This window comes from Loxodonta africana, chromosome 26 (genome assembly GCF_030014295.1).
Source record: "Loxodonta africana isolate mLoxAfr1 chromosome 26, mLoxAfr1.hap2, whole genome shotgun sequence".
NCBI lineage: Eukaryota > Metazoa > Chordata > Mammalia > Proboscidea > Elephantidae > Loxodonta > Loxodonta africana.
Window position 1 is genome coordinate 37,027,033 of NC_087367.1, and position 16,129 is coordinate 37,043,161.

At 43.4% G+C, this 16,129-nt stretch overlaps 1 protein-coding gene across 2 annotated transcripts in view; it reads left to right on the forward strand.

Annotated features, from left to right (window-relative positions):
- The window catches only part of GALNT14 (polypeptide N-acetylgalactosaminyltransferase 14), a 499,360-nt gene that overhangs the window by 376,750 nt on the left and 106,481 nt on the right, over positions 1-16,129 (forward strand). For both annotated transcript variants that reach the window (XM_064277243.1, XM_064277244.1), the window contains exon 3: positions 15,161-15,259. In XM_064277243.1, the coding sequence (XP_064133313.1) occupies positions 15,161-15,259 (99 nt within the window). The remainder of the gene's footprint in view (positions 1-15,160; positions 15,260-16,129) is intronic.

Here is a 16,129-nt window from a genome sequence, read left to right on the forward strand (position 1 = left end):
TGGCTGGCAGTTTTTCTCCTTCAGTGCTCTATATATGGCATACCATTTCCTTCTTGACTGCATGGTTTCTGCTGAGTGGTCTGAACTCATTCGTATTGATTCTCCTTTGAGGAGACCTTTCTTTTATCCCTGGCTGCTTTTAAAATTTTCTCTTTATCTTTGGTTTTGGCAAGTTTGATGATAATATGCCTTGCTGATTTTCTTTTTGGATCAATCTTATATGGGGTTCGATGAGCATCTTGGATAGATATCCTTTCATCTTTCATGATGTCAGGGAAGTTTTCAGCCAACAGAGCTTCAACTATTCTCTCTGTATTTTCTGTTATCCCTCCCTGTTCTGGAACTCCAATCACACACAAGTTATTCTTCTTGATAGAGTCCCACATGATTCTTAGGGTTTCTTCATTTTTTTAAATTCTTTTATCTGTTTTTGTTCAGCTATTTTGGTGTCAATTGCTTTATCCTCCAACTCCCCCACTCTGCATTCCAATTCCTCGATTCTGCTCCTCTGACTTCCTATCGAGTTGTCTAATTCTGTAATTCTTCTGTTAATCTTTTGGATTTCCGAATGCTTTCTCTCTATGAATTCTTGTAGCTTATTAATATTTCCACTGTGTTCTTGAATAATCTTTTTGAGTTCTTCAACTCCTTTATCAGTGTGTTCCTTGGCTTTTTGTGTAGATTGCCTTATTACATTTTTGAGGTCATCCCTGATGTCTTGAAGCATTCTGTAAATTAGTTTTTTATATTCTGCATCTGGCAATTCCAGGATTGTATCTTCATTTGGGAAAGATTTTGATTCTTTAGTTTGGGGAGTTGTAGAAGCAGTCATGGTCTGCTTCTTTATGTGGTTTGATATCGACTGTTGTCTCCGAGCCATCTGTAAGATATTGTAATGATTTATTTTATATTTGCTCACTGAGTCTTATCGTGTTTTGTTTTCTTTCAATATATGTAGATGGGCTACTAGATTGCGCTGTCTTGATTGTTGTAGCCTTTGAATCACTTATGTCCTCTTACCAGCTGGTTTGGGCCATAACCAGAAATATAACCCTAAGAGTCCTTTCACTATTCTTGAGTAGAATCTAATTTGGGTCACCAAGTGTGTGGGATAGACTGTCACGTATTCACTTAGAGGAGTAGTGGTGATAGTTGTGTGCACCAGATTCTAGTAGCAGCAGGGGGTCACATTCCGGGGGGGCAGGATACTTACAGGCTTCCCCCAAGTGCCAGTGAGGTAGGTTTGTCTCTATTCCTAAAGCACTTTGGTGCGTTTGCTCTGCAGCTGTACCTTAGGCACCCAATGCATGTACCTCTACAGACTGGTAGAATTCACTATCCTCAGACGCCTATGGCAGGAGGTTATTTGGTTTGGGTGGAGCTTCAGCCCTCAGTTCCCCGTTGTGGTCAGTGAGGGCTCTGTTTAATAGGTAGAGATATCAGACCTCGGAAACTTGTCTTTCCAGTAATCTGCTAAAACAATTACAGTCAGATCACTATCAGAATTGCCTTTGCATTATAATATCCAACTTTTCCCTGTAGGGATGAAAGCCCAAGACTGTGAATCACAAATGCTTGGCTGGAGCTGGTTCTGTATTTATATTCCAATTTCTGGAAGTCAGGGAAGTATTCTTGGTCCCTGGGTTTTTTGTAGCTGCTTCTCTCAGACCAGGAGAATGGATTAGGAAAAGACAAAACAAACAAACAAACAAAAAAATGCAGAGCACTTCACTCTCTGGCCCAGGAAATTCCAATGTTAATGAAGCCGCCTGAGAAGGGGAGGGGAGGGATCAGATAGATAGGAGAGAGTAGCACCCTGGAATATAGACAAAGTTACTTATCTTGCTTGGGATGACTGTTTTATCTGAGATTCCCGAGGGGCGTGTCAGCTGTGTGTGCTGGCTGGGTAGAGATTGCCCCTGAGGGTCAGGCCCACGTCCTGTGCTTGTGCTGTTTCAGAAGCCGTGGTCAGTTCCTCTGCTCCCAGTCCAAATCCCAGCACCAAGTTTCCCCGGCTGGGACGCCTCACTCCCGGCTCCAAAACCAGTCTCTGCCTCCCGGTGATTTTTCCTCCTGTCAGCCACATTGTTGAACTGCCTGCGTGCACTGGCTGGGCTTCCCCCGAGGTCACTTCAGGGGGCTAGGGCTGTACCCCGTGTTTGCACCATCTCAGGATGCCGTGTTCAGCTCCCCTGCACCCAGCCCAAAGCCCGGCGCCAAGGTTTTCTGACTGGGACGCTGGCTCCAGGCTCTGAAAACAGTTGCTGCTTCACTGTGATTGTTCGTTCTCTCGTTAGCCCAGTCAGTGTGCAGCCTGCTTGCGCTGGCTGAGTCTCTACAGAGGTTACCCCCAGGGGGCTAAGGGTTAGGGCTGTGTCCCGTTCCTGCCGCACCTCAACAAGCCGCAATCAGCACCTCCACTCGGCACCAGGGAACCATGGGGGCTCATTGCTGTGGTGTGGGTCGCGGGTTCCAGAAGCGGTCACTGGTTCAGGCTCAGCTTTTCGCTCACCTGTCACTCAGTTCAACTCTTTAGATCTGTGTTTGATGGTCAGGGTTTGTAGATTGTCATGTATGTGATCGATTCACTTGTTTTTCGAGTCTTTGTTGCAAGAGGGATCCGAGGTAGTGTCTGCCTAGTCAGCCATCTTGCCCCCCCCCAGAAGTGTGACTTTGAGTAAGATTTTGAGCCTCCATTTTCCTCATCTGTAGAGTAGCATTCTCACAAGGCTGTTGGGAGGGTCAAATGTGACAAGGGGTAAGTAAGGGTTCTGTGAAATTTAAGCTGGGCAAAAGGAAGGCACCATGAAGTCCTGTGAGCTGGGAACTCTGTGTCTGGGAGGGGTGAGGCACCAGCCTCTAACTTGCCCTCCCAGGGCCTGTGGACTTGAGGAGCTTATGTGATTACTGCCCAGCCTCATGGAGGAACCCCACTGTCCTTTCTTCCACAGGTGCAGGAGACTGGGTAGGCTCAGAGCACAGTATCACAGCCATCCTCACTCTAGCTGATGCTTGTATGACACCAGGTTCTGTGCAATTTGGGAGGTTGAACTGGATCATCTCCAAGGTTTCTTCCTTTTCTCAACTATGCATTTATGGTTCTAGTCAGTAAGCACTAAGCACTGAACATTGCATAAAGTCTGGGGTAGCTCCTCTGTATCAAACCAAACCACAGTCATCCGCAGATTTGGACTTGGTATTAAAAACAATAATAGCTACTATTTGTCAAGTATCTACTATTACTTTCACAGTAATAATCTAGAAAAAAAATCTACAAATTAAGAATAATTGTCTCCATTTCACAGATGAGGAAACTGAGGTTTAAAAAAGTAAAGCCAGATGCCCATTCACACAGATGAGCCTCAGCTGCAAAATGGTGTTTGTGACAATCCATTCAAACTAAGCATGCTGGTGATCTATTGCCAAAAGATCACAGCCACTGAAAGCCCTACGGAACAATTCAACTCTGGCACACATGGGGTGACCATGGGTTAGACTTCATAGCAACTGTTTTTTTTTTTTTTTTTAAATAACTTTTATTAAGCTTCAAGTGAAAGTTTACAAATCCAATCAGTCTGTCACATATAAGTTTACACACATCTCACTCCCTACTCCCACTCACTCTCCCCCTCTTGAGTCAGCCCTTTCAGTCTCTCCTTTCTTGACAATTTTGCCTGCTTCCCTCTCTCTCTATCCTCCCATCCCCCCTCCAGACAAGAGTTGCCAACACAATCTCGAGTGTCCACCTGATATAATTAGCTCACTCTTCATCAGCGTCTCTCTCCCACCCGCTGACCAGTCCCTTTCATTTCTGATGAGTTGTCTTCGGGGATGGTTCCTATCCTGTGTCAACAGAAGGTCTGGGGAGCATGGCCGCCGGGATTCCTCCAGTCTCAGTCAGACCATTAAGTTTGGTCTTTTTATGAGAATTTGGGGTCTGTATCCCACTGATCTCCTGCTCCCTCAGGAGTCCTCTGCTGTGCTCCCTGTCAGGGCAGTCATCGATTGTGGCCGGGCACCAACTAGTTCTTCTGGTCTCAGGATGATGTAGGTTTCTGGTTCATGTGGCCCTTTCTGTCTCTTGGGCTCTTAGTTGTCGTGTGGCCTTGGTGTTCTTCATTTTCCTTTGCTCCAGGTGGGTTGAGACCAATTGCTGCATCTTAGATGGCCGCTTGTTGGCATTTAAGACCCCAGACGCCACATTTCAAAGTGGGATGCAGAATGATTTCATAATAGAATTATTTTGCCAATTGACTTAGAAGTCCCCGCAAACCATGTTCCCCAGACCCCCGCACTTGCTCCGCTGACCTTTGAGGCATTCATTTTATCCCGGAAACTTCTTTGCTTTTGGTCCAGTCCAATTGAGCTGACCTTCCATGTATTGAGTGTTGTCTTTCCCTTCACCTAAAGCAGTTCTTATCTACTGATTAATCAATAAAAAACCCTCTGCCACCCTCCCTCCCTCCCCCCCTCGTAACCACAAAAGTATGTGTTCTTCTCAGGTTTACTATTTCTCAAGATCTTATAATAGTGGTCTTATACAACATTTGTCCTTTTGCCTCTGACTAATTTCGCTCAGCATAATGCCTTCCAGGTTCCTCCATGTTATGAAATGTTTCACAGATTCGTCACTGTTCTTTATCGATGCGTAGTATTCCATTATGTGAATATACCACAATTTATTTACCCATTCATCCGTTGATGCACACCTTGGTTGCTTCCAACTTTTTGCTATTGTAAACAGAGCTGCAATAAACATGGGTGTGCATATATCTGTTTGTATGAAGGCTCTTGTATCTCTAAGGTATATTCCCAGGAGTGGGATTTCTGGGTTGTATGGTAGTTCTATTTCTAACTGTTTAAGATAACGCCAGATAGATTTCCAAAGTGGATGTACCATTTTACATTCCCACCAGCAGTGTATAAGAGTTCCAATCTCTCTGCAGCCTCTCCAACATTTATTATTTTGTGTTTTTTGGATTAATGCCAGCCTTGCTGGTGTGAGATGGAATCTCATCGTAGTTTCAATTTGCATTTCTCTAATGGCTAATGATCGAGAGCATTTTCTCATGTATCTGTTGGCTGCCTGAATATCTTCTTTAGTGAAATGTGTGTTCATATCCTTTGCCCACTTCTTGATTGGGTTGTTTGTCTTTTTGTGGTTGAGTTTTGACAGAATCATGTAGATTTTAGAGATCAGGCGCTGGTCGGAGATGTCATAGCTGAAAATTCTTTCCCAATCTGTAGGTGGTCTTTTTACTCTTTTGGTGAAGTCTTTAGATGAGCATAGGTGTTTGATTTTTAGGAGCTCCCAGTTATTGGGTTTCTCTTCATCATTTTTGGTAATGTTTTGTATTCTGTTTATACCTTGTATTAGGGCTCCTAGGGTTGTCCCAATTTTTTCTTCCATGATCTTTATCGTTTTAGTCTTTATGTTTATGTCTTTGATCCACTTGGAGTTAGTTTTTGTGCATGGTGTGAGGTATGGGTCCTGTTTCATTTTTTTGCAAATGGATATCCAGTTATGCCAGCACCATTTGTTAAAAAGGCTATCTTTTCCCCAGTTAATTGACACTGGTCCTTTGTCAAATATCAGCTGCTCATACGTGGATGGATCTATGTCTGGGTTCTCAATTCTGTTCCATTGGTCTATGTGTCTGTTTTTGTACCAATACCAGGCTGTTTTGACTACTGTGGCTGTATAATAGGTTCTGAAGTCAGGTAAGGTGAGGCCTCCCACTTTCTTCTTCTTTTTCAGTAGTGCTTTGCTTATCTGGGGCTTCTTTCCCTTCCATATGAAATTGGTGATTTGTTTCTCTATCCCCTTAAAATATGACATTGGAATTTGGATCGGAAGTGCGTTAAATGTATAGATGGCTTTTGGTAGAATAGACATTTTTACTATGTTAAGTCTTCCTATCCAAGAGCAAGGTATGTTTTTCCACTTAAGTATGTCCTTTTGAATTTCTTGAAGTAGAGCTTTGTAGTTTTCTTTGTATAGGTCTTTTACATCCTTGGTAAGATTTATTCCTAAGTATCTTATGTTCTTGGGGGCTACTGTGAATGGTATTGATTTGGTTATTTCCTCTTCGGTGTTCTTTTTGTTTTTTTTAGAGGAATCCAAGTGATTTTTGTATGTTTATTTTATAACCTGGGACTCTGCCAAACTCTTCTATTAGTTTCAGTAGTTTTCTGGAGGATTCCTTAGGGTTTTCTGTGTATATAATCATGTCATCTGCAAATAGTGATAACTTTACTTCTTCCTTGCCAATCCGGATACCTTTTATTTCTTTGTCTAGCCTAATTGCCCTGGCTAAGACTTCCAACACGATGTTGAATAAGAGTGGTGATAAAGGGCATCCTTGTCTGGTTCCCGTTCTCAAGGGAAATGCTTTCAGGTTCTCTCCATTTAGAGTGATATTGGCTGTTGGCTTTGCATAGATGCCCTTTATTATGTTGAGGAATTTTCCTTCAATTCCTATTTTGGTAGGAGTTTTTATCATGAATGGGTGTTGGACTTTGTCATATGCCTTTTCTGCATCAATTGATAAGATCATGTGGTTTTTGTCTTTTGTTTTATTTATGTGATGGATTACATTAATGGTTTTTCTGATATTAAACCAGCCTTGCATACCTGGTATAAATCCCACTTGATCAGGGTGAATTATGTTTTTGATGTGTTGTTGGATTCTATTGGCTAGAATTTTGTTGAGGATTTTTGCATCAATGTTCATGAGGGATATAGGTCTATAATTTTCTTTTTTTGTGATGTCTTTACCTGGTTTTGGTATCAGGGAGATGGTGGCTTCATAGAATGAGTTGGGTAGTATTCCGTCATTTTCTATGCTTTGGAATACCTTTAGTAGTAGTGGTGTTAACTCTTCTCTGAAAGTTTGGTAGAACTCTGCAGTGAAGCCGTCCGGGCCAGGGCTTTTTTTTGCTGGGAGTTTTTTGATTACCGTTTCAATCTCTTTTTTTGTTATGGGTCTATTTAGTTGTTCTACTTCTGAATGTGTTAGTTTAGGTAGGTAGTGTTTTTCCAGGAATTCATCCATTTCTTCTAGGTTTTCAAATTTGTTAGAGTACAATTTTTCATAATAATCTGAAATGATTCTTTTAATTTCATTTGGTTCTGTTGTGATGTGGTCCTTCTCATTTCTTATTCGGGTTATTTGTTTCCTTTCCTGTATTTCTTTAGTCAGTCTAGCCAATGGTTTATCAATTTTGTTAATTTTTTTCAAAGAACCAGCTTTTGGCTTTGTTAATTCTTTCGATTGTTTTTCTGTTCTCTAATTCATTTAGTTCAGCTCTAATTTTTATTATTTGTTTTCTTCTGGTGCCTGCTGGATTCTTTTGTTGCTCAGTTTCTATTTGTTCAAGTTGTAGGGACAGTTCTCTGCTTTTGGCTCTTTCTTCTTTTTGTATGTGTGCATTTATTGATATAAATTGGCCTCTGAGCACTGCTTTTGCTGTGTCCCAGAGGTTTTGATAGGAAGTATTTTCATTCTCGTTGCTTTCAATGAATTTCCTTATTCCCTCCTTGATGTCTTCTATAACCCAGTCTTTTTTCAGGAAGGTATTGTTCATTTTCCAAGTATTTGATTTCTTTTCCCTAGTTTTTCTGTTATTGACCTCTAGTTTTATTACCTTGTGGTCTGAGAAGATTCTTTGTAATATTTCGATGTTTTGGACTCTGCAAAGGTTTGTTTTATAACCTAATATGTGGTCTATTCTAGAGAATGTTCCATGTGCGCTAGAAAAAAAAGTATATTTTGCAGCAGTTGGGTGGAGAGTTCTGTATAAGTCAATGAGGTCAAGTTGGTTGATTGTTGTAATTAGATCTTCTGTGTCTCTGTTGAGCTTCTTACTGGATGTCCTGTCCTTCTCCGAAAGTGGTGTGTTGAAGTCTCCTACTATAATTGTGGAGGTATCTATCTCGCTTTTCAATTGTTAAAATTTGATTTATGTATCTTGCAGCCCTGTCATTGGGTGCGTAAATATTTAATATGGTTATGTCTTCCTGATCAATTGTCCCTTTTATCATTATATAGTGTCCTTCTTTATCCTTTGTGGTGGATTTAAGTCTAAAGTCTATTTTGTCAGAAATTAATATTGCTACTCCTCTTCTTTTTTGCTTATTGTTTGCTTGATATACTTTTTTCCATCCTTTGAGTTTTAGTTTGTTTGTGTCTCTAAGTCTAAGGTGTGTCTCTTGTAGGCAGCATATAGATGGATCGTGTTTCTTTATCCAGTCTGTGACTCTCTGTCTCTTTATTGGTGCATTTAGTCCATTTACAGTCAGGGTAATTATAGATAAATTAGTTTTTAGTGCTGTCATTTTGATGCCTTTTTATGTGTGTTGTTGACAATTTCATTTTTCCACATACTTTTTTGTGCTGAGGCGTTTTTCTTAGTAAATTGTGAGATCCTCATTTTCATAGTGCTTCACTTTATGTTAGTTGAGTCGTTACATTTTTCTTAGTTTTTATCTTGAGTTATAGAGTTGTTATACCTTTTTGTGGTTACCTTATTATTTACCCCTATTTTTCTAAGTAAAAACCTAACTTGTATTGTTCTATATCGCCTTGTATCACTCTCCATATGGCAGTTCAATGCCTCCTGTATTTAGTCCCTCTTTTTGATTATTGTGATCTTTTACCTATTGACTTCCATGATTCCCTGTTATGTGTATTTTTTTTAATTAATCTTAATTTGTTTGTTTTTGTGGTTTCCCTATTTGAGTTGATATCAGGACGTTCTGTTTTGTGACCTTGTGTTGTGCTGATATCTGATATAATTGGTTCTCTGACCAAACAATATCCTTTAGTATTTCTTGTAGCTTTGGTTTGGTTTTTGCAAATTCTCTAAACTTGTGTTTGTCTGTAAATATCTTAATTTCGCCTTCATATTTCAGAGAGAGTTTTGCTGGATATATGATCCTTGGTTGGCAGTTTTTCTCCTTCAGTGTTCTGTATATGTCGTCCCATTCCCTTCTTGCCTGCATGGTTTCTGCTGAGTAGTCAGAACATATTCTTATTGATTCTCCCTTGAAGGAAACCTTTCTATTTTCCCTTGCTGCTTTTAAAATTTTCTGTTTATCTTTGGTTTTGGTGAGTTTGATGATAATATGTCTTGGTGTTTTTCTTTTTGGATCAATCTTAAATGGGGTTCGATGAGCATCTTGGATAGCTATCCTTTCGTCTTTCATGATGTCAGGGAAGTTTTCTGTCAGGAGTTCTTCAACTATTTTCTCTGTGTTTTCTGTCCCCCCTCCCTGTTCTGGGACTCCAATCACCCGCAGGTTATCCTTCTTTATAGAGTCCCACATAATTCTTAGGGTTTCTTCATTTTTTTTAATTCTTTTATCTGATTTTTTTTCAGCTATGTTGGTGTTGATTCCCTTGTCCTCCAGATGTCCCAGTGTGCATTCTAATTGCTCGAGTCTGTTCCTCTGACTTCCTAGTGCATTGTCTAATTCTGTAATTTTATTGTTAATCTTTTGGATTTCTACATGTTGTCTCTCTATGGATTCTTGCAACTTATTAATTTTTCCACTATGTTCTTGAATAATCTTTTTGAGTTCAACAGTTTTATCAGTGTGTTCCTTGGCTTTTTCTGCAGTTATCCTAATTTCATTTGTGATATCATTAAGCATTCTGTAAATTAGTTTTTTATATTCTGTATCTGATAATTCCAAGATTGTGTCTTCATTTGGGAAAGGTTTTGATTCTTTTGTTTGGGGGGTTGGAGAAGCTGTCACGGTCTGCTTCTTTAAGTGGTTTGATATGGATTGTTGTCTCCGAGCCATCACTGGGAAACTAGTTTTTCCAGAAAATCCGCTAAAAAAAAAATGCAGTCAGATCCCTATCAGAGTTCTCCCTCTGGCTCAGGCTATTCAGATGTTAATGAAGCCGCCTGGGGAGGGTGGGGGAGGGAACAGAGAGATAGGAGAGTAGCACCTCAGAATATAGCCAGAGTTGCTTGTCTTGCTTGGAATGACTATTATATCTGAGATTCCCACGGGCGCGTTGCCTATGTGTGCTGGCTGTGTGGAGATTGCCCCCGGGGGGTCTGGCCCGCTGGAGTCACGGTCAGATCCTCTGCTTCTAGCCCCACGCCCAGGGTCAAGGCTCCCCTACTGGGACGGTGCACTCTTGACTCCAAAATCAGTCGCTGCCTCCCGGGGACTTCATGTCCCTCCAGCCGCGTGGCCGTGCCGCCGCAGAGAACCAGTTGGGCCTCCTCCTGGGGTTAGTTCAGATGGGTGGAGCAGCTCCCCGTGCTTGTGCCGTGACCGAGTGTCCCGGCTGGACGCTGTTCTCCCCGCTCCAATACCAGTCACTGCCTCCCGGGGACTTCTCCTACCGGCTGCATCCCACGCCGCCCACGCGACCTGGCTGGTCCCCTTCCCGGGGTTAGTTCAGGGGGGTGGAGCAACTCTCCATGTTATTGCGTACCTGCGTCCAGTCCAAATCCCTGCAGGATGGTTCCCCGGCTCGGATGCTGCTCTTTCTGCTCCAAGACCAGTCACTGCCTCCCGGGGACTTCTCCTACCGTCTGCGTCCCATGCCGCCCGTGGAACCGGCTGGTCCCCCTCCCAGGGTTAGTTCAGGGGGGTGGAGCAGGTCTCTGTGCGTGTGCCGTACCTGACTGGTACGCTGGCTCCAGGCTCTGGAAACAATCGCTGCTTCCCCATATTAGTTCATTCTCCGTCTCTAAATCTGTGTTTGTTGTTCAGGGTTCGTAGATTGTTATGTATGTGATCGATTCACTTGTTTTTCCGTGTCTTTGTTGTAAGAGGGATCCGAGGTAGTGTCTGCCTAGTCCACCATCTTGGCTCCGCCGCCTCTTTTTTTTTGTTTTTTGTTGAATGCCTGCTACAGTTATAGTTTCTGATTACTGCTGCTGTGAGAACCTTTCACCTTAGACCATTGGGCCCAACCCCCTGTTTTACAAATGAGCAAACAGTGGCGTGCGTAAGTGAGTGATTTGCCCAAGGTCCCACAGCTGGTTCTATGAACTGCCTCACTCAGCCTGTGGTCCGGAACTGTGCCCATGACTGGGATGTCCTGTCTGTCTGTACTCACCACACCCTGTCTATCTGTCTGCCTGTTTCTCTCTCTGTCCTCACCACAACCTGTGAGATATAGATTTGCACCTCCTCCTCAATGAAACCTTCAGTATTCAGGCAGAGTTATGGCCTCCTTCTCTCCACTCCACTCCTCAGCACTGTGTGTGCATGCTTCCAAGCATTGTGCATTGATGCCACAAAGGGGTGGATTAACTAGTAAGCACAGTACGAACTGGCTTACAGTAAACAAGGTATGCACGGGCTTAATTATATTTACTTACTAATCTGTAGTGCACAATTTCACCTGGTTTTCACCATATTGTGCACTACAGACTAGTAAGTAAGCACAATTAAGCTGGTATATATTGGGTAATCCATCCCTACATTGGTAATTACCACACAACCAGGAGAGGTTTGGCACCCAGCCATTCACTACCCTGGCAGCCTTCTGAGTCACTCTGCCCAGTATCTCATTCCTTCTCCCCTGTCTCTGTAAACCACATTGGATGGAGACAAGGAGGGCCTGCTCATCCCTCCACTTTATTGCCTTCCTTTAAAGAGACTGATAGTCATCCTTTCCTCCCCCCTGGCCTCTGCCCATCCCTTTTGGTGCTCACTGCACTTACCTCTCCATTACTTCACACCAGCCAAGGGTCCCCTCAAGCCACACATGACCAGACATCTGCCCTCTTCCCTCTCCTCTGCTCTCCTACTCAGAGTCAGGTGTGGGTCCAAAGATAGGCAAGTCAAGGACAGAAAACCACCCTTGGGAGGCTCTGAGGCCAGTGCCTCTTCTCGCTAAGGCCATTTGAATGCATTTCTCTTTTCTTTTTATAATAGCTATCTAATGCTAACAAAAGAGTCCTTGGCTGGTGCAAATGGTTAAAAGCTCAACTACTAGCTGAAAGGTTGGTGGTTTGAAAGCACCCAGAGGTGCCTTGGAAGACAGATCTGGTGATCTTCTTCTGAAAGATCTCAGCCTTGAAAATCTTATGGAGCATAGTTCTATTTTGCACACATGGGATAGCCATAAGCTGGAATTGACTCATGACAACAACAACAACAATACTAACAAATCACCCCAAAACTTAGTGGCTTAAAAAAACAAAAATCATTGATTATTTCTCATAGTCTCTGTTGACCAAGAATTTGAAATGTCTTGGCTGGGTAGTCTTGCTTTGGAGTCTCCTATAAAGCTGCAGTCAGAAACTAAGTGAAGCTGCAGTTAGAAACCAAGTAGAGCTGCAGTCATCTTAAGGCTTGACTGGAGCTGGGGAACCCACTTCGAAGGTGGCTCATTCATAAGGCTGCAAGTTGGTGCTGGCTGTGGGCTGGAGGCCTCAGTGCCTCTCCACATGTTCATCTGTCCAGGGGCTGCTTGAGTCCTCACAGCATGGAAGCTGGCTTCCATCCAAGTTATCAAGGCAAAGATTGCAGAGCTTTTATGATTTAGCTTTGGAAGTCATACGCTGTCACTTCCACCATGCCCTATTCATCATACAAGTTAGTTCTGATTCAGCGTGGGAGCAGACTATAAAAAGGTTTGAAGACCAGTATGTAAGAACCATTGGAAGCCATCTCAGAGGCTTTTAAAACCATAAAATGTTACATCTTCACCTGACCTAAAAATGTATTTCCACACTTTCTTTCATCCTTCTCTACCTGGGCATCTGGTATACCTAAATTTTATTCTAGTGTCAGGGAGATGACATGAGTCCCTTCTCTAGAGGGACTCATAGTCAATTGGGGCAAACAGTCTCATCATTAGACGTGCTGGAAGAGTTATATATATACAGAATTATGGGAGCACAAGGGACATGTGATTACTTACAAGGGAGAGTATGGGACACTTTCACTGTAGGAAGGACATTTGCTCTGGGTCTTGAAAGATGAGTAGGAGTTCCCCAGATGTAGAAAAGAGGAAGGACATTGCTACACGCTCCATGCAGAAGTAATAGCATGAACAACGGCAGAGAATCATAGCAGTCGGTGAGTTTGCAATTGTGAAGAGTCTTGAAGGCAATGCTAGGGATTTTGGGTTTGATATATCAGGAGCCACTGGAGGGTTTCAAGCCAGAGAACAGCCTACAGAGAGCTACATGGCGGGCAGGGCATGACTGGCAGAGGAAAAAGCTGGAGACATGAAGGCTAGTTAAGAGGCTACTGCAATGATTCCCATGAGGAGTGATGACAATCTGACCTGAGGCCATGTGGAAGGGAGAAGAGGGGTAGAATAGGAGGTAGAAATGACAAGATCTGCTGAGTTGTCTCTAAAGGGAGAGAACAGGAAGGTAGGAAAGTTTTAAAGGTTATAACTTACCTTCTCCGCTGCTTATTCCACTGCTTATTCCTTTTTCTCCGGGCCAACACCATAAGCCTTCAGTGTTTATTCTTGCAGAAAATAAGTGTTTAGAGTTATCAGGGATACCAAAGAGACATCAGACCCATTGTCCTAGAACTGAGGTCCTTATGGGTTCTAGACCATAAGACTTCTTTGAGAATCTATTGAAAATTATAAACCATCTTAGTTCGTAAAAAATGCACATTTACACACACAGTTTTGCAAACAACTTCAGAGGGCTGATGGCCCTCTTGAGCCCATCCTTGGGTGTCTAGACCCCAGATTAAAAACCTCAGGCCTAGGAACAAATTGGAAAATGAGGAGAGCAGATGTATGACTCCTCAAACACCTGTTATTTATTTCCTCTTTTGATACTCCCTCCCCATAGTTGGACAACCCCTAAAATGACGAGAAACAGGAGGAAGCATTTACCCAGCAATAGCCCCTGGTGGCACCAGCCTTACTTGGTGGGTTTGTTTTCATTATTATAGTAATTTTCAGACTACAGCCTATAATTTGCACTTGCAGTGAGGTATTAAGTTGAAATTACTCCACGTGTAATTGTCATACAAGATAATTTGGGATACGTGGAAATGGATGCTTTTTCAAGGTGGGGTTTTATTGCTTATATTGGAGTTTTGGGGGCTCTGCCTTTTTAAACAAGCTGGATTTAGATATATGGGGCGTAGTGGTGCAGGGGTTAGCATGGTGTGATGGGCTGCAACTGTTGGCCCAGAACATGATGGGATCTGTCCTTTGCCCAGTGGCACAGATGGAGGGGCTGGAGGACACAGACTGGGCAAAGGAACCCAAACTTGGGATTGGGTTTATGTGGCTACTAGGAACAATTGGAGGAGCCCTGCTGGTGCAGTGGTTAAGCACTCGCCAGCTAACTAGAAGGTCGATGGTTCAGACCCACCTGCCACTCCACAGGAGAAAGACGTGGCAGTCTGCCTCCATAAAGATTCTAGCCTTGGAAACCCTATGGGGCAATTCTGCTCTGTCCTACAGGTCACTATGAGTTGTGCTATGTGCGCCATGTGCAAAACTCAGGCATGTAAGAAATACCACCTTTATTTTCTTTATTTTTTTTTTCTTTATATTAGTTTGCCATCAAGTTGATTCTAACTCATGGCAGCTGCACATGTGCAGATTAGAACTGCTCCATAGGGTTTTTAAGACTGTGACCTTTCAGAACAGATCTCCAGGCCTGTCTTTTGAGGTACCTCTGGGTAGGTTTGAACTGCCAACCTTTCAGCTAGCTGTTGAGCTCTTAACCATTTGCGCCACCTGGAACTCCTTTATTTTCTGTACATTAACTCAATTTGACTCCAAGCCCAAGTACCCCCCCCCCACACACACCCACTGCTGTTGAGTCAATTCCTACTCATAGCGACCCTACAGAGCAGAGTAGAACTGCCCCATAGGGCTTCCAAAGAGCACCTGGTGGATTCAAACTGCCGACCTTTTGGTTAGCAGCTGTAGCTCTTAACAACTATGCCACCAGGGTTTCCAAGTTCCTCCCAGGTGGGGAGAAATTCAGCTGCCATCATTCTCAGAGCTCCTCCACCCCTTTCAGGGCTGGGTCAAGGCCCAGGGGTCTTACTCAGTGCAATGCAGCGGGCAAGCCCCATCAGATGCCAAGTAACTATGATACTGGTGACCACCATGATGCCCTTGGTTTCAGCCCTTTAGATCTCCTTTGTATCCAGAGGTCTTACGTGTCCCGCTGCTTTTTCCTTCTCCAGATGTAATCTGCTGGTGTATTGTACAGACCTTCCACCCACCAGCATCATCATCACTTTCCATAATGAAGCTCGCTCCACCCTGCTCAGAACCATTCGAAGGTAAGGCAGCCTTTCTTGTCTGTCCATTATCTAGTGCTGGCCCCAGCACTTGGCAAGGTTGTGTCAGCTCACTGTGTGCCCAGCCCTGTAATGACAGTATCAGGCATTTCTAGCTACATGCCAGGCACTGCTCTAAACGTTCATATACATTGACTCAGTCACTCCTTAATATGTGAGGAGGCTATCATCTTACTTTTTAGGGGGCGAGACAAAGGTTCTAGGTGTTAGGTAATTTGCCCAAGGCAGTAAGTGGAACTAGGTCCCAGAGCCCTTGCCCTTAACCACAAGGATAGACTTCCTCTAGAAGTTAGTTCTAATCTTCATGACTGATGAGGAAACAGACCCAGAAGGTTAAGTAACACACCCCATGCCCAAGGCTACATAACAAGCAGCGTCAGGCTGACATTAGAACTTGGTCTGCTTTCCATCACAGCATGCTGCCTCTTCACTGCCTTCTGCTAGCTTTGATGATGATGGTGCAAACCAGAACAGCCTAAGGATAATTGTTAAAGTTCACTCTCTGTGCAGTCTTCTATCTGTTCCAGTCTTCATTCTCCCTCAGGCCTCTCTATCTGCCCTCAAATCCTTGCCTGGCCATGTGCTGGCTCTATTAGGTGTATCCTTACCATGTGTGGCCTGTGACCTGCATGTATTTTTGATATACAAATGTCCCTGACCCAGCCCACAGCACAACTCCCCTCAGAACCCAGACCTGGCACCCTGAAGAATTGCTCAGGAATTGACTCCTCACCCAGATCTTGGAAGACCCTGGCTATTTCAGCTCTCCTTCCCACCATGAGGTGCCCCTTCCCCTCCTCCAGGGCCCTTTCCCTGGGCCCACCCTACCCACCATCCCCTGAACTTCTCTGC